The sequence below is a fragment of the Calidris pugnax genome, unplaced genomic scaffold (assembly GCF_001431845.1).
Source record: "Calidris pugnax isolate Ruff unplaced genomic scaffold, ASM143184v1 scaffold4, whole genome shotgun sequence".
Lineage (NCBI taxonomy): Eukaryota > Metazoa > Chordata > Aves > Charadriiformes > Scolopacidae > Calidris > Calidris pugnax.
In genome coordinates this window covers 58,178-79,792 of record NW_015090781.1, presented here as the reverse complement: position 1 = coordinate 79,792, position 21,615 = coordinate 58,178, and the positions used below count along the sequence as shown (strand labels likewise).

General features: G+C 39.8%; 1 protein-coding gene across 2 annotated transcripts in view; it reads left to right on the top strand.

The window, feature by feature from the left end:
* The first annotated feature begins 1,358 nt into the window (after positions 1 to 1,358).
* The window catches only part of BTAF1 (B-TFIID TATA-box binding protein associated factor 1), a 48,419-nt gene continuing 28,162 nt past the window's right edge, over positions 1,359 to 21,615 (top strand). Inside the window, exons 1-8 of one of the 2 annotated variants that reach the window (XM_014959265.1) lie at positions 1,359 to 1,678; positions 11,397 to 11,520; positions 12,511 to 12,625; positions 15,311 to 15,457; positions 17,824 to 17,987; positions 18,273 to 18,409; positions 18,955 to 19,066; positions 20,523 to 20,591. In XM_014959265.1, coding sequence (XP_014814751.1) covers positions 1,665 to 1,678; positions 11,397 to 11,520; positions 12,511 to 12,625; positions 15,311 to 15,457; positions 17,824 to 17,987; positions 18,273 to 18,409; positions 18,955 to 19,066; positions 20,523 to 20,591 — 882 coding nt within the window. In that variant the 5' untranslated portion in view covers positions 1,359 to 1,664. Of the gene's footprint in view, positions 1,679 to 3,428; positions 3,452 to 11,396; positions 11,521 to 12,510; positions 12,626 to 15,310; positions 15,458 to 17,823; positions 17,988 to 18,272; positions 18,410 to 18,954; positions 19,067 to 20,522; positions 20,592 to 21,615 lie in introns of those variants that run through there. The other variant, XM_014959274.1, reaches the window with a different exon arrangement.

Here is a 21,615-nt window from a genome sequence, read left to right as displayed (position 1 = left end):
CTTATAGAGTACTCAAGCATAGGCTGGATCCACATGGATATGAGTTATTATGTACCACCGTCTTGTTTCTAAAACCATAGAAAGACAGTGAACATGCAGATGACATTAATATGTCAATTTGCAATGTGCCTGTGTTAGTGGGGAATGACTGAGCGAACCCACACATGAAGAGTTAACTACTGCAGGGAAAGTGGAGCCATCCAGTACCAAAGCTGGGGACAAGCAGAAATCCCTTTAGAAAGGTTTGCTATGAAATACACACAACAGGCTTCAGAGCAAAACTTTATCATATAGTATTATGCAAATTCACGTATTTATGCAAGTTTATGCATCACTTACAGGAAAGATAAATTACTGTTTTCAACTTATCAGATGAAAGGTTGCACACACCAGCTAAATTTACATCCCCATCTCGGATCATTAATTTAAACGAGTAGTTGAAAGCTAATTTCTCATTTCGTATTTCCCTGGGTCTGACCGAAGCCCACCGCAGGCACTCGCACAGCTCGGTGGTCTTTTCCCAGAGCTAAGGTCAGCTGCCGCCACCCGGGGTACCCGCCTGGCGTAGGAGACTGCCAGCCGCCATCCTGGGGATCTTTTAAGCCCCGTTCTGCTTTGCAGGCCGCCCGGAGCCCCGCCGGGATGGGCTGGCTGCCTCAGAGAAGGAGGAGACGGCGGGAAGCGAAAGGAAGGCCGCACCGCGAGGAGCGGCCTGGATACCCCCCTGCTGCCTGGGGTGGCGGCGGCGGGTAACCGAAGGCAAGCGCTGCCAAGCCACCGCCACCTCCGAGCGCCCACCTCCCTGCGGGCAGGGACGGGGGTGGCCGCCTGCTCGGCCAGGCCCAGCCCCCGGAGGCGGCGGGGCCGAGGCGCTGGGCGCGCTGCAGGCCGGGAGCCGTAGTCTCCATGGGCCGAGCGGCTGAGCTGCGGCATCGGGCGTCAGCCGAGAGGCAGAGCACCTCGGCGGAGAGGGGAGTGAGGCGGGAGCTCGGAGGTCCCGGCCGCCCTCTGCCGCCACACTGGCGGAATTAAGGGCCATCACCCGGTGGACTGGCAAGAAAAGACGCGTAGTTCGCGTTCCGGTTCCCCTCTTCTCCCCTCGGGTCGAGGCATTAGGGCGCTCTCCTTTGAGCCTCCACCCTTGCAGATAGTACGCCCCGAAGGCCGGCGCACCCCCCAGCCGGCTCAGCAGGCTGTAGGGCCCGTCCTTCTTAGTCCAGGCGCTGTGTGCGCCCGCCCTCCTTGTGCTTAGAAGAGCTCCCTCCATTGGCTGTGGCCGGGCGCTCTTGCCAATCAGGAAGCGGCTATCATGGAGGAAGGGAATAAATACAAGATGGCTGCTCATATAAAACCAGGCATTGGGCTTTGCCCCGGCGATGGGGGAATAGAAGCTTTAACTCGCGCTCGCAGGGTTGTGCACCGTTCCCGCCCGCGCCGCTGTTGCCCCCCCGGGGGGAGCGAGACTCTGATAGTTGTCGGCCACAGCTACGCTCAGCCGCTCCCCGCGGATCACCGGCGGGGCCGAGGCCGGGTGCGGCGCCCGAGAGGCTTGAGCTAGGCCCTGCGCCCTCCTCTCCGGGAGAGCGGCGCCGGTCCCCCCCCTCGCCCCCCCCCGCGCCCGCTGTCCCGCTGCTTGCCTCCAGCGAGCCCAGCTCCGGGCGGCCATGGCCGTCTCCAGGTTGGTAGGAGCCGGGAGGGATGGGGGAGGGAGGGACGGCAGCGGCGGCCCGGAGTCCCCGGCCCTCCGTGTGGCCTGACTTGTGGGGGGGGCGGTTGAGGGAGTGGAGAGGGGGTGACTGGTATCCACCCCGCTTCTTGCTTTGGGAGGCTGTGGAGGCTTCGCCAGGGCTTCCGCGCTCCTCGGCAGCGTGGGTCTCCTCGGTGGGGTTTGGGGGTGGCTGCGTGCCCCGGCGCCTGGGTTTGGTTCCTGGCCCGGAGTGAGCCCTGTTCCTGGGCCCAGGGAAGGTCTCTCCCGTCCGCAGGCCGCAGGGGCTCTGCCTGGGGCGTTTCGGGCTTCCTCCTGGATTCGATGCCTTCGTTTTGTAGGCCAGTCTTTACTCAGATTAAAGTGCTAAGGAATAGGGGATAATGATGTCGAGCCTCAAAAATTGGCAACAAACCATTTTGCCTTTCAGAGATCTTAGTTGTAAAGTAAGTGAAATAAAACAGGCTTCCATGGAGAAAAGTGATAAGTGTGTTCTGGCTCTGCCTCAAGATGTTGGGCAGTATCTGCTTACACACATGTGCACTGGGGTGTGCCAGCATTTAAAGTATTCACAGATACAGAGGTATGCCTTAATAGAGCTGTTGTATAAAAAATGCTGAGCATGAATTCTTACCATCTTTTTTGTGTGTGTGAACTGAGCATGTTAAGCTTCCTAATAGGATAGTTGAAAGGAAACCATAAATCCAAATTAACCTTGTGATAGATTAGCCTCAAGTCACGTGTTGGTAGTATCTTTGTACTTCTGAAGTGGTATAACAAAAGTAAATTCTGTTTCTGAAGCTGTGTATGAATAAGTTTACAATTCTATTTAGCAAAGTAAAGGTGGGCATATTTATAATGGAAATCCATTATTAATTAAAATTTATAGCAGCAATACACTTCTTAAGACTTCTAGTAGCAGGTGCCTTAGCTTGTGCTTTCTAGTTTCTATAAAGTATTCCTTTATCTTATTCTACTTTTATATTTATCATCTTGTTATGTATTAGTTTTACTTTTTCTTTTCCAAGGCTGTTTGTAAGAATTTGGAAGTAGTAAGTATTGCTGTAACAACACTGCTGTGTACATTAAAATACTACTGTAAGCCATCATGTAAAATAGAGTACAATACTAATTACTTTAGGTCTGGGGCAGTCTGCTTAAATAACTGTACTAATGTACATGTGATATGAGGTCTAACTGGAATATGAAGATACAGCTTTTCAGCTGTATGCTAAGGATGTGTCTACTGTAAAGATCAGTTTCAAATTCAGCTGCCAATGTTTCTGTAAAATCATGTGGCTTTAGTGAAAAGCAGTAGTGCTCTATGCAAAGATTTAGTTTGACCAATTGAAAACCTTTCTTAAAACCCTAGTTGTTCAGGAAAATCTAAACAAATACAGGGAATATTCTGAAATTTCTCAGAATTAGATTGAGAATTTGGAACTTTGCTATTAATAAGGTAATCTTAAAAATAATTGTAACTTATTTCTAATCTATTGATAAAAGAGATTCTGATGTTTATTCTGCATTATATGAGTATACATGCTTGTTTTACCAGATTCTGCTGCTACATGGACTGAAGCCTGGCTTCTATAGAGCACTTCAGTGATGATAAGCTAGAAAACAGACCTAAAAGCAGACCAGTAGATACCTCATACCCAAAGATGTTGCAGAATAGTTGCTTCATATATGCTCTTTGGTAGTTTTATGCTGATGATGAATACCATTCTGCAGAAGTATGTATAGGTGGGTGGGAAGGTTAATGTTCTTTCTGTGAATGTGCAAGCTAATTTGGTAGACTTTGTCTCTGGTCTTAAAAGTATATATGAAGTAATATAATGTTTCTATAACTAGAAAAATAAAAATAATTCTTGATAGTAGAACCAAGAAGGAAAAAAGGAAGTGAAAAGTGTTGCTTCAGTTTCATTCCTACAAAATATATGAATCAAAAGAATAAATACAATGGCTCACTAGTGATCTTTTGTGATACTGTAGTTGAAAAAACAATACTGCTGGTTAATGGAAAACGGCAATGCTCAAGGTGATTAAGTTTCAGTAGGTAATAGTGTTGATAGTACCTTTCAATATTGAATAAAACTTTTTTCCAGTTTTTTTAATGTGTTCAAAGGCACCTCTTGTATCATTATTCCAACATCAAGGCTATTAATGGCTTTCTACTATTTTTTGAGGGCCTTCACAGGGTGAAGGAGAACAAATGTGCTTTCAAAACTTGATGACAGGTGTGAAGCTGGTAAGATACATTAAGAATAAACAATTTGATTTTAATAGATGTATCTTTAAGTTCACCCTGACATACCTTAAAGGCAACTTCTTCAGGGTATTTTCAAGACTATTCCTTAAGCAAGTATTGGAGAGCATAAGAACTTGCTGTTCTTGCAAGCTGTCCTTGATTTGGTCCCTGTAAGCTTAAAACTGGTTTCTAGAGTTTTCAGTGGTTTTGTTTATTTGGATTTGTGTATGACTGGTAATATGTAGGTTAGGAACCTAGTTTTTATTTTAAAATAATATCAGAAGGCTGTAACAGTAAAGCTCCTCATGTGTTGCTCTTGGCTTTTGAAGTAGGTAGGATTATGACTTAGGAAGAAATGGCTGCACTGGCTGACATGATTTCTTACATAAACTTGAAGTGTTAATACTGCATCATTGGGAGGTTGAAATTCTTACAAGATAGCAAAATTATCCCAACTCTCTTTTAGGGGCCTTTTGTACCTTCTGGAAACATTCTTTTGGAGTTATCATAAACTTTCTAAAGAAAGAACTCAGCTTCTGGCTAGATTGGAAGCTACTATTTCATGGCTGTTCTTGTATGAAAAGCAAGAGTTCAACTGAAAAAGTATGTTTTCACAACTACTTAATGGCATATGCCTGTACCATCAGAATGGGTAAATGCTCTATAGCCAATGTGATTACAGGAGTTCTGAATCAAAAGGTGGTGAAAAAGAATAGTGTAACTCTTCTCTCCTTGATGGAGATTAGCTTGAAGACCAGAGCAGTGCCTTCTGTGTTGCTGTTTGTGGGAGGCAGTTCTGACATGGGGTGGAGGGAAGCAGAAGTACCAAAATGATACCAATACCAATATACCGGTAGTGTCCAAACGAGACAGAGCTGTGAAATTTTGCGGACACCTAACAGGCTGAAATAGAAGATGGAAGTCAGGATTGCACTCTGACAAGAATTCTAACCTGCTCTAGCAGCTACAGCTTGAATTCTCACCAAGGTATTCTCTATATAACTTGTTGATACACTTTTTGTATTATATGTCTTTGCAGCTGTTTTAATTTCCTATTTTTTCCTCATAGTTTTTGTAATGTAATTGGTCATACAGTTTTGGGCTGCATTGTTGGATGTGGATACATATGCAATAGTTTACAAGTAAAATGTGTACAGCCTGATGCTACAGATCACGATATGAAATATACTTTCCATATGGAATTAATTGCACTAATTGTAGCATTCAGTTGGCTTCCATATGCAGTATATAATAGTTTGACTATTATTTGAGCTCCATTGACATGGAGCTCATGTTTCATCCAAGATGTCCCACTGCTTTATAGGAAACAAAAGATTTCTTCATAGCTGTTTACTTCATGGTCTCCCACCTATGAGATGGAAAATCACAATCCATTCTTTGTGTGTCATCACATATTTTTTTTTTTGTTCTGAACTATCTTCAGTGATTTTTTTTTTTTCCTCTTGCTTGCTGATTGTATATTGGAAAGTTGTTTACTTGATAATTTAACAGTTTGTGTGGTTTAGTAGGGGTTGGAGTTTTTTGAGGGGTGAAGTTAACCAAGCTGGGATTTGACCAAATGATGAAACACCATCAAAGCAACAAGAAAAGCAAAGGCATCTCCATTAGAACTTAGATTGAATTTTACAGTGAGTGTCAGCTCTTGTCAAGTCTAAATTCTAATTTAGTGATGTTTGCTAGGTTTCTCAGCTATTTCTTTATGAAGAAATAGTACCTAAAGGAAGGCTGCTGGGTGTTGGCATATGATTTATACTTTTAACTCCTAAGAGTACTCCCTTGCCTTCTGATGGATGCTAGCTAGCAGTTTTCCAAAGAGCTCTAGGCAGAATTTGACATTAGAGTATTCCAGGGACTATGCCACTAAAAGTTTTTTTTTGTTGTACAGTCACACAACTTTAAAAGGTTGGAGGATATGCTAGGATAGTTATCAGCTGTCCTGTACCAGTTGGCCTTTACTGTCAGAGACTGCTCCCTGGCCAGTTAAGCTGGCACACACAGAGATGAAGAGTCCAAGCAGATCACTTCACTGGCAGCAGTGATGGGTTCACTGTCCCTTTCAAGCTTCAACTCATTGAAATCAACAAATTGGAAGCTACCCCATCTGAAGCTCTGTGGGGACCCAATCCAGTCAGAATGCTTACAGTGGGACCATTAGGATCTTTATACAATTCAGCTGCATATTTCTTCTTTTGGAAACATTTTTAAGATACTGTTGATAACCTCTGTATCTTGATCTGGTCATTAACTATCCTGCTACTAGATTTCTGATGCCTCTCTATCTGAAGGGCTTTCAGGTCAATGTCATCCAGTTTCCACAGGAGTGTCATAAGGCTCACTTCAAATATTATAATAACTGTCCCTTCAAATGGAGATCAGCCCTCTATTTGGAGATCTGCCTTCAGGCAGCAAAGAGCTGAAGATTAGCATGAAAAACAGAACAGGTCCTTTGTTGCAATATTTGCCTACTGTGCCTGGGTACAGTCATGTCTAACTTAGTTCAATGCTGAATATGCAAAACTGATTGGAAAGCAGACTAGAACATAAAATCTCCTAGCTGCCTGGAGAGTGCCACTGAGTGAGTTGTGGTGGCTCTTTTGAAAGTACTTGCTCTTGTGTTTGTCCTTTGTCTTTTTTTTGTTATTTTTTATTTGCAGTCTTTCCTGTGATAATGCACTGGAAGAGGAAAGACTTGTTATGTTTAGTGGCTAGGTGTCAATAATAGTTTCTATGTACTTTTATTCACAAAACACACTTTAGTTAACTGAACTCAGCCTGTATACATAATCATTTTGCATAACAGCGTTGATTAGAGAGATGGTGTTCCTACTAATGACAGTGAACCTTTCTATTCTGATTCATAGTAATGCAAATGAAATTGTTTACTGTTAGAATTCTTGTTGCCTGCAATATTTCTCTAAGAATTAATATTTTTTTTCAGGATTGTTAGATAAAATTGTTTGAGTGGTAGTGGTCTAGTGGTGGAAGTCTGATCCAATTTGGGATGGTTGCTCCACTTGACATCCTGATCATAGACCTGATTATTCTTGAGTATCTCTCAGGTGGTTCTATTCTGAAAGTAAAAATTCAAGCTTTCATCTTTTCAAAATTAGTGTGCTTTAATGAAGTGCTCTGGGCTTGACTTGGAATATTCATGTGGGGAGGATTTGCTTGCCTAATTGTAGAATGCTTCGTGTTGGAAGGGACCTTAAAGATCATCAAGTCCCACCCCCTGCCCTAAATTTGCCTAAATTCTTAAAAAAAATAAGATATTAAAACAGAAAGGGATCAGGCAAATACTTCTTATAATGCATGCGACATAGATACGTGAAGATAACAAAGACCTCCAAAAGCTTAAGTGTTTTAATTTGTTACTGGACAGAATTGAAAACAACCACCTCCTTCCACATTTCAGAAACTTTGCTGATTGGCACTGAATCTTTTAAAAAGCTTTTGAAGTTTATCTGTTAGTATTGTAACCTCTTCTCTATGGTTATTAATTTTGATGTTCTGGAACTTAGCACGGTTCCTAAAGGGCAGCTAAGGCAGAAAATTGAGCAAAGTTTCTTATCCTCCCCAGTGATTCTTTAAATTTATGAACTTTGCCTTTAAAGAACATAATCATAGAATCACAGAATGGTTCATGCTGGAAGGGACCTTAAAGATCATCCAGTCCCACCCGCTGCCCTGGGCAGGGACACCTCCCACCAGCCCAGGTTGCTCCAAGCCCCATCCAGCCTGGCCTTGAACCCCTCCAGGGATGGGGCAGCCACAGCTTCTCTGCCCAACCTGGGCCAGGCTCTCACCTCCCTCACAGCAAAGAATTTCTTCCTGAGATCTCGTCTCAATCTCCTCTCTTTCAGTTTAAAACCGCTAACCCTCGTTCTATGGCTAAAGAGTCCCTCCCCAGCTCTCCTGTAGCCCCCTTCAGGAACCCAAAGGCTGCTTTTAAGGTCTCCCCGGAGCCTTCTCTTCTCCAGGCTGAACAACCCCAACTCTCCCAGCCTGCCTTCACAGGAGAGGTGCTCCAGCCCTCTGATCATCTTTGTGGCCCTCCTTTTTACCCATTCCAACAGGTCCATGTCTTTCCTGTGCTGAGGACTCCAGAGCTGGACACAGAGCTCCAGGTGGGGTCTCACCAGAGCGGAGCAGAGGGGCAGAATCACCTCCCATAACCTGCTGGGCACACTTCTTTTGATGCAGCCCAGGATGCCGGTGGCTTTCTGGGCTGCCAGTGCACACTGCTGGCTCATGTTGAGCTTCTCATCCACCATCACCCATCCCCAAGTCCTCCTCAGGGCTGCTCTCAATTTTCTCTGCCCAACCTTTATTTTTGTCTGGGATTGTGCTGACCCAGGTGCAGGACCTTGCACTTGGCCTGGTTGAACTTCATGAGGTTTGCACTGAGGTCGGGTGCCAGTTTAGGTGATGTAGTGTCTCCTTGCCACTTCAGAATGATGTGAGCCATGCAGTGCTTTGCTTACGGCACTGTCTAGCATGAGAGGCAGAACCACATGATGTTAGAAAACTCTTAGTTCTCTTTGCTTTTAAGAACTAGTTTAGACACTGTTAGTTCATTCTGAGAATGAAAACCTTGTCAGAACTTAGAAATTTCTTTCCAGACTGCAGATCCTCAAAATTAATTAACTTAGAATTTTTACTATGTTTTTGTTCTTAATGAAACTAAGAATGAAAACTGTAATTAAAAAAAAAAAAGCACCGCTGCTTAGCGGCAACTGTCTCAGTGCTGCCCTTTTGACTAGAGCAGGAGTGTTCAGGCTCTGCCTTACTCTGCTGCAGTAACACCAGAACTTAAATTAAGCATCTTAATACCTCGAATATATATTACCTGTTTGGGAATTGTACATCAGGGAATCTGGTGGAGGGAAAGGAAGATTGATTAGTGTGATCAGGAGTACTCTTAGTCAGATATTGTTAGCTCTGTTTGCTAATCTTGTTCCATTTATTTTTCTGGGGTTAACACTGAAACCATCCTATGCTGGTGGGAGACAATAGAAAGATTTTTTTTTGTTGTTGTTGTTGTTTGTTTTGCATTTATCTGTAAGTTAAGCATATTACAGTTTAAAATTACAAACTACAAACCAGGTGTACTGCAGGCTTTAAAAAAAGCAAAACAACAATAAACAACTGTATTTTGTAGGTAATACAGCTTCAAAAAGTTGTGGGTTTTAGGAGTGAATAGTTGGTGTTGTAACTAGGATTGGAATAAAAGTTGAGGTTTTTTTGAGGGTAGGCTGTCACGGTGGTTTCCTCCTGTTTTGACACATGAAGAGTTCTAGTTGAGGAAGTGGTCTAAGTTGCATGTTCTGCTTGACTTTAGAGATGAAAAGAAGATACTTTGATAGTTAAAAGAGTGGGCGGTGCTAAATGGCAAATTTAACTGAGTATGGAATGTTGATGTTACATAGAGAGATGAAGAATGAAAGGGGTGAGTTTAAGAATGAGAGAACAAGCAAGTTAGAGCAAGCTGTGGCTGCTCTGCAAGCTAGCATATTTTGTACTGAATAATACTGAGTGCTGCAAATCAGGTTGGGTTATTAGCGTCAAATGTACTAAGGAAAAAATACTGGTGAACAACTAAGTATCTGGTATGTTCCTCCTGACTACTCCATTATTAGTGATTTGGGAGAGTTGGATCTATAATCTTTTGCTTTTCTCCTTGACTGTCTAATCACACAACTTCTGGTTTAGATATGTTCAGGTTCTCATTTTTATGTAACTTTAAATCAATTTGCTAACTAGTAAATCACAGCAATTGAGACTCCAGTTCTATCTACAAAAATTGAAATGGACTCACCTATTTTAGTAGTAGAAAGATAATTACTTCAAAGCTGGCAAATATCAGACGTGTGTCTAAAATACTGGAATTATTTGAAATACTTTCAGTTAGAAATTATTTTATCTAATGACTATTTAATCTAGTAACTCCAGTTGTTACAGCATTTGGTTTTTGGAACTTTATTTCTGTGGTGTTACTGCCTTGACTCTGTAGCACTTCTTTTTGTAATGCATTGTGACACATTAATAAGATATTCTCAGGAATAAGTGTGGTTTAAGTGTCAAAGAAAATACAAAATGCAGTGATGGTGGAAGGGGGGATTTTTATTTTTTTTAAATGATTGGAACGAATGTTAAAGGCAAATTTAGTGAAATGTAATTAGTAGCAACGGACTAACAGGCAAAACATTTGTCCAGTATTTGCTCAAACCTAGGGTTTATGAGGAAGGGGTATCTGTATCCTGATCTTGTTAGGCTGATGTAGGTGAGTTTTACTGCTGTGTAAATTTCAACTTCATATTGTTGCAATATTTGGAGGAGGTTTTTTATGATTAAGGCTAGACAGGACAATTCTGATTGCACTATGTGGACAGATTCTAGACTTGCATTCAGTCAGTAATAACCTCATACTGACCAGTAACTAATGGGTAAACCAGGCACCCTGTAAAGACAGTTCTAACTGTCTCACTTACAGTGGAGCGAATAACGAACACTTGTTACTTCCATCATTGATTTGGTTAGGTAGTCGCTTTTTTATGTAATGACTTGCTTATTTCTTTTTAGAGTTACTGAATTAGATAACTATTCTGAAAATAAATGATCAGGTCTCTTTCATTACATATGGAGTTACTGTGAAAACAGATCTGCTGGTTATGTTCCTGTATTTCATGAGAAGACCAGAGGTATTGGATTATTTCGAAGCTGTAAATACAACAACAGGTTTGGTCTAACATATTCCAGGTAGTTAGGGGAAATATGTGAAAGGTAGAAAATTGTGATATCCTAGAAAAGCAAAGTTTGGTATTATAGATCACAGGTTATGTCTTCAAAAGAAATGATAATGCACAGTACACCATCCCTGGAGATAGTCAAAAGATGAATTGACATGGTACTCAGGAATATGGTTTAGTGTTGGTGTGTGTGTTTTGTTTGGTGTGGTTGGTTTTTTTATGGTTGGACTAGATGATCTTAAAGATCCCTTCCAACCTAGGCGATTCTGTGAATATGAGCAGTCGAGCCCTTTGCTTTCTCTATCAGGCAGAATTTGCTGAAGATCATTTACAACTTAACAGTATTTGTTCTGTGATTGAAAATGCTCTATCTTGAACAATAAAGAAGGGAACAATTTAATTTTTTCTTGTAACTGCAGTTTTTCTTAAACTAATGTTTTTAACAATTTCTCTTTTTTTATTTTTGCTTACCAAATTAAATGTGCTTTTAAAAGAGGTATGCTTAATACTAGGAAAAAGTACATTTGTCACCCAGTCAACTGATATTCTCCAGGCAAATGTTTATTCTGTTTGCATTAGACAAACTGAAAGATGTGGGGGAATATAAATAGAGGTGGGCAGCTGAACTATGAATAGCATAACACTTCTTCTGGTTTTTGTCAATCGTGTTTAGGCTTGACCGTCTCTTTATTTTACTGGACACCGGTACGACACCAGTAACAAGAAAAGCAGCTGCACAGCAACTTGGGGAAGTAGTGAAACTGCACCCTCATGAACTGAATAATCTCTTATCTAAAGTAAGCGTCCTCCCCCCCCCCCCCTTCGTACTTTAATGGCGAGAATAAAACTAGTTTAAATGGGGTGTGGGTTCTGTGGGAAGAAGAAAAAGCGGAGTAGTCTTGTGTTCTCATAAAAAAGGAGACTGAAGAAAATTAGGAGACTACTTCTGCTGTTTTGTCAGCCTCTGAAATGGTTGCATAAGTGATGCTTCACTTTGCAGTCAGTATTGATATTCAGTGTTTGCTATAAGTTTGTATTTCCCTCTATAAACTGCCTTATAAAAATTTCTGCTCCTACCTTTAAAGATTGTTTGTGTGATACAGCATTAAAAACATAGGAGGCTGCATGTCCTTAAAGGGGCTGGGAAATGGAAAGAGATTTCCATTAGTTTGAGACTTCAGTCTGGCCAAGTCTAGTAAAACCACCAAAAATAGGCTGTATCTGACAGCTGGAGATGGCTGAGTGACCTCAATTCTGCTCTTATTGAATAGGTGCCCTCACCACAATTGATAGTATCAACAGAGTGGCCAAGGAATTGTGAATGTCAAATCACTTTCAGAGAAAAATAATTTTTCCAGAATTGAGACACAGTGGTAAATTGATTTAGAGGAACATATGTTGCTTCAAGTGACCCATGTTGTTCCTCTTCTTGGGTTAAATGACTTCAGAGTTTTAAGGACTATTAATCTCTTCTGAACACTTCCTTTTAGAAAGCATAAACCAAAAGTCTCAAGCCTTGTTCAGTACTGGGAGGAAATCAAGATTGAGTTTGACTGATGGGACTAAATATATCTTATAAATTCTGAAATGTCTGGCTGTGGCAAGAGCTCTACTAAGCAGCGAGCAATATAGAGGCGGCTACTTGCATTTCTTTGGTTTGTTTTCTTGTCCTTTGTTTTTGTAGTTTTGAATGTTGTCTTAATCCATAGCAGTAAAAATAAGTATGTTTTAATAGAGCATAACAAATGATGGATTTTCTGAAAGTATGTTTTAATCTCTCTCTAAAGGTGTTGGTGTATTTAAGAAGTACGAATTGGGATACTCGTATTGCAGCTGGCCAGGCTGTTGAAGCAATAGTGAAAAATGTACCTGAGTGGAATCCAACTCCAAGATCAAAACAAGGTGCTTCTTAAATGAATTATGTGGAATTCATTGGTTATCTGATGCAAACTGTCTGTGATATAAGACTTTTCAAGGCAACCATGTTATTCTGTTTTTTTATGAGCGTAGACTTTTGGCTTTAGATGTTCATATTCAGTTACAATGATGTGCCTGACCTTTGTTTCTTCTAAGATTCCCATGGTTGTGCTCTGTGCCCTCATAAAGCTTTTATAAATAAAAAGAATAGTAACTAGGAAAATGGCAAAACTTTTAACCAATCAACTTTGTCACGTTATTTTTGCAGACACTCTTCTCTGTTCCCTTGCTCAAAGCACCTTTCTGAGGGAGCTTGCTGGAGTCAGTTCTGTTTGTACTCGCTTGGCATCTGAAATTCATGTTAGGGAAGTTAGTTGTTTTAATTGTCAGTTTATGGATCTGTTGTCAGTGATTTTGTCTAAACCTGTTGGCACTGTGTTCACCACCTTATGTGGCACAAGTTCCAGAAATTCAGTAACTGTAAGAAAAAAACAAAAAAAAAATCCCCCAAAACCAAAACCCACAAAAAAAACCCCAACCAAAGAAAAAACCCACCCCAAAACCCAAACAAAAAGCAAACACATAACCCAAAACAAAAAAACCTCCAACAAAGCCACTACCCAAAACAACAAAATTCATATCTGTTTTGTGGTGACCTCTTATTTGTTTGCTTCCCGTCCTCCAGGTTCTGTTGCTATAGAATTTGACAAGCAAGTTCTGCATTTGCCTTATCCACTGCCTTTGTGATTTTTATAAGCCATTGTATTTGGTCTTCTCCAACAACTTGGCTCCACATTGCAGAGTTGCAGTCTCTTCAGTCTTTTCTCCCAAGCCAGCTACTTTGTCTTTTAGATAACTTTTTGTCCTTCTCTGTGCTTTCTTACTTGCGTTTTCCTTGAGACACTGTGTGCAGTTCTGTGCATATCTCCATCCCTAGAGTACTGATATTTATAAATGGTGACAAAATGACGCACTTTGTCGTGTTTTCAGTGTCTGTCTTAATGATGCCCAGTATTTAATTGGCTGTTTTGCCTGTCACTGCCCAATAAGCTGGTAAAGACAGAAAACTGTTAGTGCCTCCAGAATCTTTATTGAATATTAAGTGCCAGTTCTGAATTCAGTGTTGTGTAGGCATGATTTAGGTTATTAATTTTGCACCTTATCTGCCTCTTTGCCCATTTAGTCTGCTCTGAGAGTCCTCCTAGGATTCCTTAGTGCCATTGTGACTTCTGGTTACCTAAAAGAGCTTCATGTAATCTACATGCTTGGAGAAGAGTATGTAGTGAAATCTCCTTACCATTGCTAAAGACTGGTAGAATTGGTTCCAACACTGATCCCTGAAGGACTCCAAAGCTAACTTTTATCTGTCTTTAACCACCTTTCAGTGTGTAAAAGGAGTTTTTCCCAATTCTGTGGTAACTTAGTTCCTTTGTGGTTTCTTTTTTTAATATGAAACCTTGCCAAAAGCTTTTCTATGTCCATTGCACTGCCTCTATCCACTTGTTAAAGCTCTTCAAGGACATTGATAATCAAAGAGAGGGTTGGTTTGTTTCAGGAGGCATTCCAAGTTTCCTGGTAAATCATGTGTATCTGTATACTTTATAAGTTTATTTATAGACTCTACTGTCTTACCAAAGGTAGAAGTTAATTTAACTAGTCTAGTTCCAAGAATTATTTACAGCACCCCTTTTGTACTTGGAAATTGGGCAACCTCTCAGTCTTGGAGTACAGCAGATCTTTTGAATGCATTGTCCAGGTCTTGGATATCTGTCTATCAGATATGAAATGGAAAAGGTAATTATGTGTGTTTGAGAAGGTACCATTTAATAGGGCTAACTGCCTGTTTTGCAGGCAGACACTTGTTTCTTTTATTTCAGTTAAACTGTTTGATGTAGTAGTCAAATATGCATGTTTTACAGTGGCCTGGTTGTGTTTAGGTTCTCAGGCTTGCTATAAATTGTTTATCTCTTTGCATATGTCTAATGAAGTGTTAACTTCAGGTCTGAAGAAATGTAGGTGGGTGTTTATATTGTACAGTGTTCTGTGCACTCTAGACTCATTCTACTGTAAATGCACAAGCTGTCATCAGTAAGGGTGAGTGTGGGATGTAACAGACCAAACTAAATGTTTTATTTCCTGTAGGCAACAATTGTATATTTACTGCTGGTTGTAATTCAGGATGTAAGTGTGCTGGATTATGTAGGAGTATCCAGTCTTTTTGGACACTAAGCAGTACGTAACTAGGAGCCACAAAACACACTATTGTTTGACTGTTGAGGGAAGGGAATACTCTGGAAGTAAATTCATAGCTAGGAAATAAGACACCTTATGAGGAACAAATCTCTTCTGTAGCAGTATTGAACCACACTGTACCTGTAGTCTTCTGCAGCTCTTGGTGGCTGACTTTCTCCCATGCCTGTTAAGACTACTCTTCAGCTTCCATGCCAAGAATGCAAGAACATTTAAAATATTTTCTACTCAATTAAGTGTGTTAAGTGAGCTGTTTTCTGCGAAACAGAGCCTTTACACTTTGTGAATCAAAACGCTGTGTGTCTAATGATTCCTTTGGAGGCGAGACGTTATTTCTTCCTCTTGCTTTATCTTCTGTCAGAACTTTGAAAAAAAACTTCATCACATTCTCCTTAATATTATTTTCAATGTCCTATCTAGAACCAGGCTCAGAAAGTCCTATGGAAGATTCACCTTCAACAGATCGGTTGCGTTTTGACAGATTTGATATATGTCGGTTGTTAAAACGTGGTGCATCTCTTCTTGGATCTGCTGGTGCAGAATTTGAAGTCCAAGATGATAAATCAGGTATATCTTTATATTTTACTTGCAGAAAAGAAAACTTAATGATTTTAAAAAGTTGGTTATGGCAATATTATGAGTCTAGTAATCCATGGTTTCCCCGAATGCTAGGAAATAACCAAAAAACATTCCCCAACAAAGCTGGCTTGTGTTATGTCATAAGCTAAATGACTTTTTTAGGTGTTGTGTATTGTTTGTTTTTTCTTTCTTTTATCAGAATTAGTATGTGTACAGGGGGAAGAGGAGAGTGGAAACCTGAAAGAGGGAGCAGAAAAAGCAATATTACAGACTCCTGTAGAATTTCTGTAGACTTTTTAAGAGGTGTGGTAGCTATCACCACTTTTTCTTCATTAAAACAGTATTCCTAAATATAGTAGTAGGATGTGGCTTATTTAAAAGCTGGAAGGTTTCAAGTATAAAAAGATTGTGTGAAAAATACTGTGATAAAACTGTCAAAGTGGAAAGGTCAAATATCGGTGCCTGTGTGATGTCTCGTTTCAAGTGACTTGTCTGATGTCTTTCTGCAACTTTTTAGCTGAGAGTTGGTTTATATCAGTGTAATGACATGGAATTATTTTAATCTGTTGGGGTTTTTTTTGCTATGACTGTACTTTCCTGCTCTAATTCCAGTCCATCTTCCAGTTTCTGCACCAAATGAAATAATGCTATAGATAAGAATCTGCCCTGATGGCATAGCCCTGATTCACTTGTTCCCTGAGTGTGTTGCGTTCTATGCAGTGTACACAGAAGATCACTAGCTCAGCAAGGAACAGAACCTATGGCTGCTGGCACTTAAACAGTATCCTGTCTATTAAGCCTGGCTGCTATTTTATTGCTTGTCTTCCTCTATGCTAGGTTAATAAAGTCTTGTACAAGTGTCATCTCTTCTAATGACATCCTACCTGTTCAGAAGTCTAATAGATGGAATAGGACGCTTCAGTTCATAAAATTCTGGTATTTAGGCCAGTGTTGTATGGTTGCACGTAAATGATTTTATGAATGAGTAAAAATAAAAATTAAAAAATAAGAAAATTAAATGAAAAATAGCTTTTGTTGCTGCTTTTTAACTGGTGGGGAAATGTATGAAAGCTACTCTTCTGCATGTTGTAGGAGCTTTCCTTTTCAAGTAAGTAGCCAACATGAGTGGATGTAAACCAGGTTAAATAATCTTTAGAATTAGCAGTCTTTGACACTTTTTCTGAAGATGAACTTGTGAAAGTAAACCTACTTTCTAGAGATGGAGGTTGTTTCTGTTTCTCTGCTTGTCAGTTAAATGGAATTAAAAAAACAAACTTATTGGTATAGATATAATTAACTAGTAATTACTACTCAACCTGGTGTATACCCCAAAATTCTGCCAGTATCGGTCACCTACAAGTTTATGTGCAGATATTTGACAAAAACAACCCAATCTCCTGACTGGTTTCCATACCACACACATAAAAAGAGAGCAAAGTCTGACAGCCATGCAAACCACAAGTTTTGGGTTACTTGGAAGGTTTATTTTACTTAGGCACTATGGTCTTCTATTTTTTTGTGTAAATGTGGGTGCTCATAAAGTCTAAGTGTTCAGTAATGAGTGGTGAAGCTTCACAACATTGGGTTAGGTTCTATTAACTTCCTAAATGACCTTTTCTTGATGCGTGGAGATTGAGGATAGAATTGTTAACAGACTCCAGCACCCTGGGAAAATCACGCTTATACTTCAGTCTGTTTTGCCATCAGGAGTTAGTTTGGGCAAAAGGAAAGGAGACATCTGGGTCTAGTGCATTTTACAAAGAAGAATTTTTCTGAAGAAAACAGGTTCAGATTCAACCTAGCTTAATACAGGATATTGGCTTGAATATCATTTGAGGGGTTTTATTGGTGGTTGTTGTTTCTTAGGTCTTTGTTTCCCAACAGAAGATGAAGTTTAGGAGGAAAAGAAACCTTTTAAGAATTAAAAAAAAACACCCCAAAGCCCAAACTGCCAAAATTAACAAATCCCACAGGATGCATGTGCTCAATACTAGTTTTTGAATCAGTTGCTGGATTTAGCGTGTTAATTCGCTCCTTTCAAAGTGCACTTCCCAAAAGATTCGGGGAAAATTTAGGGGTTCTTTACTTATGTAGACCAAGTGTAATTTAATGAATTTCAGGCGAGTTACTTTGTCTTAAAAATTGATCATAGTTTTACGTATGGCTTCAGTAGTTCTTCCTAGGAATCAGTGTGTTTTGGTTTATAAGACTGTATTGATGTATCAGCCAAGAACAATTTTTTTTCTGTAACTTTTGGGTTTCTTATGTTCCATTGAGCAAATCTTCCATGAAGCATCTGGCTGGAAATCTGTCACATCTTCTCGTTTTAAAAACCTTTTTTATTTTTTTTTAAGGTGAAATTGATCCTAAAGAGAGGATAGCAAGACAGAGGAAACTGTTACAAAAGAAACTTGGCTTAGATATGGGTGCTGCAATTGGAGTGAATACTGAAGATCTCTTCAATGATGAAGATCTGGACTATTCTCCTTCTTCAGTTTCACTAGTAAACAAACAACCTGTAGGTAAAACCTTGGGCTGTTTAACTGCAAGGAATAATAATGGGTTTGCTTTATTTGTGCTTCTGCAATTATAATCTCTATATTTTAAATATGATGATAAACGTCTAATATGCTGTGCTTTGGCTTCCTGAATTCTTATGCCTCCTAGTTGCATGTTAATATTTGATGTCAAACTGCTGCTTTGAGTTTGAAATAAAGGGTTGGGGAAGTTGAAAATGTGGGTTTGAGAATTTTTAAAGACCTTCATTGTAAGAAGAATTGATAATTAATGGCTTCTCTTTCAGACTCTTCAGGCTGCTGAGTTAATTGACTCAGAATTTCGAGCTGGTATGAGCAGTAGACAAAAGAATAAAGCCAAAAGAATGGCTAAGCTTTTTGCAAAGCAAAGATCCAGAGATGCAGTGGAAGCTAATGAGAAGAGGTATAACTGAACTGGTTTGCTTTTACTTCAGTTAAGCTGGGATTGTGATTTGATTTATCTGCTGAAAAATTTCCTACGGTCTTTGCATCTGAATCTTTTATGTGCTAACTGTGCTGATGGTAAAAAGCTTGCGTGTCGTGCTTATTCCCAGTTGAACTTTGTTAAGGACCTATCTTGAAATAATGGGATGCTACAGCTAAAATTTGCAGTTTGTCCCTGTTATTTAATATAGCTTGAGAATAGTGCATGAAAGTGGGGGATTTAAGAAGATAAATGATATCAGAAATTTATATCTTAAATTTTTATTATGTGCTGTGTTCCTCAATGTATTTCATAGTGACATTATTGTACCTTATACGTTTATAACAAGCAGTTAACAAAATTTTTTTCTTGACTGTAAGAATTTCTTTATTGTATGCAATATACAATATATATTATATATAATATACAATATACTTTATTGTATCTGAGGACTTCAGTTGTAGGAGTAATTACTTCCCCTAAAGCGTACTTTCAGTTCATAAACTTGTACTCTTTCTTCTCAGCAATGATAGCACTGATGGGGAACCAGAAGAAAAGAGAAGAAAAGTAGCAAATGTTGTAATCAACCAGCCTGCCACAGACTCAAAAACTTTGGTAGAAAGTGCTCCAGAAGAGGTATGGTGTATTGTTCTGCTGTCAGCAGGAATGATAATTCAGTTTGTTAACAGAGTAATGCGAACCAAAACTCCTTTATGCTCACAAATTCTCTAGTCATTTTAGCATTAAGAGAAATGGAATAGAGAATGCTATTGGCAGCTTACTTTTGTATGTAATGAAGAAAATGAGCTTCAAACTGTGTATATCATTGAGGAAGAAAGCAAATTTAATCCACTGGTAGCAGTTTGTGACCCAAATGAACCCAAGTAGGTGGATTACAGGTATCAGACCAGGTATTAAACTGTAAAACTGTGCTAAACACTTAGATGATAGGATTACACTGAGCCATAAATAATTTGATCTAAATGTTCACGTACACTTTAATCTTCACCTTACTTTAATTAGGCTTATTTTAGAATTAAGTTCTAAATATAGCAGTTGAAAACTTAGACAGTTGCCTTAGTCTATAGAAAAACTTGCATTTGTTTCAATAGAATGAAAAGATGAAAAATTGTAAGAAGTGGTATACCAGAACACAAAAGGTACATAGAAGTTTATTTGGAGAGACTTTATCCTCATTAGTCTGTTATTCTACAAAATAGTCGAATATTCTACTGTATTGTGTCCAGCTCTGGAGTCCTCAGCACAGGAAAGACATGGACCTGTTGGAATGGGTAAAAAGGAGGGCCACAAAGATGATCAGAGGGCTGGAGCACCTCTCCTGTGAAGGCAGGCTGGGAGAGTTGGGGTTGTTCAGCCTGGAGAAGAGAAGGCTCCGGGGAGACCTTAAAAGCAGCCTTTGGGTTCCTGAAGGGGGCTACAGGAGAGCTGGGGAGGGACTCTTTAGCCATAGAACGAGGGTTAGCGGTTTTAAACTGAAAGAGAGGAGATTGAGACGAGATCTCAGGAAGAAATTCTTTGCTGTGAGGGAGGTGAGAGCCTGGCCCAGGTTGGGCAGAGAAGCTGTGGCTGCCCCATCCCTGGAGGGGTTCAAGGCCAGGCTGGATGGGGCTTGGAGCAACCTGGGCTGGTGGGAGGTGTCCCTGCCCAGGGCAGCGGGTGGGACTGGATGATCTTTAAGGTCCCTTCCAGCATGAACCATTCTGTGATTCTATGATTATGTTCTTTAAAGGCAAAGTTCATAAATTTAAAGAATCACTGGGGAGGATAAGAAACTTTGCTCAATTTTCTGCCTTAGCTGCCCTTTAGGAACCGTGCTAAGTTCCAGAACATCAAAATTAATAACCATAGAGAAGAGGTTACAATACTAACAGATAAACTTCAAAAGCTTTTTAAAAGATTCAGTGCCAATCAGCAAAGTTTCTGAAATGTGGAAGGAGGTGGTTGTAACAAATTAAAACACTTAAGCTTTTGGAGGTCTTTGTTATCTTCACGTATCTATGTCGCGTGCATTATAAGAAGTATTTGCCTGATCCCTTTCTGTTTTAATATCTTATTTTTTTTATGAATTTAGGCAAATGAATGGCCTCTGGAAAGCTTTTGTGAAGAGGTGTGCAATGATCTTTTTAATCCTTCTTGGGAGGTAAGACTTGTAGTATCTAAGGTATAACTATAGATCTAAAAAGAGCTTCAACAGAAGCACAAAAATTGCATGCGTTGGACTTAAGAGCATTTTGCTAGATATCAAAGATTATATCTAATCTGCTTTAAAAATTTAAAAATTACAGACAAATTTGCTTTTAGAGAACTTAAATTGCTTTGAGGATTAAAGGGGAAATGAAAACAGATATGTAATGTATACTCAAATGGACAGTGGGAAAGATATGGAAAGTGGTAATTATAAGTGAGAATTCTTCAGGTGTTGTAACTCAAGTAAAATAAAAGCATGTGAATCTATGGTCAAAAAGCTTAAACAATTAAAACAGGGTTGAATTCATCAAGAGTTTGAGTATTGTGTGTGTGTTGGTGGTAAGTGGCATGTTTGTCTAGTGCTAAGCCAGCAGAAAAGGGGAGTGGGATCACTCCTTTGGTAACAGAGGGTAGGCTGCAAATTATTAGTTGTTCTCTTCATTTGCAAAAAAAACTTCTGATGTTGTTTTAGAATTATAGTAAATGCCAACTACAAAAACTATATCTTTGGCTGCCTAGACAACTTATTTCCAAGGTTCAAAATCTTTTCTGCTCACTCCTTATGCTATTTTCCACAAACTTTGATATCAGTTCCAAGTGAAAATATGAAGTAGCTGACAATGGTCTCTCTTCCTTGAGCAGATGATGGAAATAACTGTTGTCAATTAACTTTAGTTTTTTAATCAAAAAATTGATCTTTTGAAAGATTAAATGTTACTACCAACTGTAGCATAATTATGTGTGTCTGTAGCACAGTTTCAGTGATAGAAAATTAGCTCTGCCCTTACTGACCTCAAACTTGAAAACACAGATATCATATGCAGCCAGCATAATTATTTTGGGCCCAGAAAAATTCAAGTGGCACATCACTGCATGTCAGCTAATAAGCCTCACCTTATTTGAAAGCAGACTGCTTGCAGTTGAAGCCAAAGTCCACTCGTCTTCTGGAATGCAGACATTCTCAGAGCTTGCTTGGT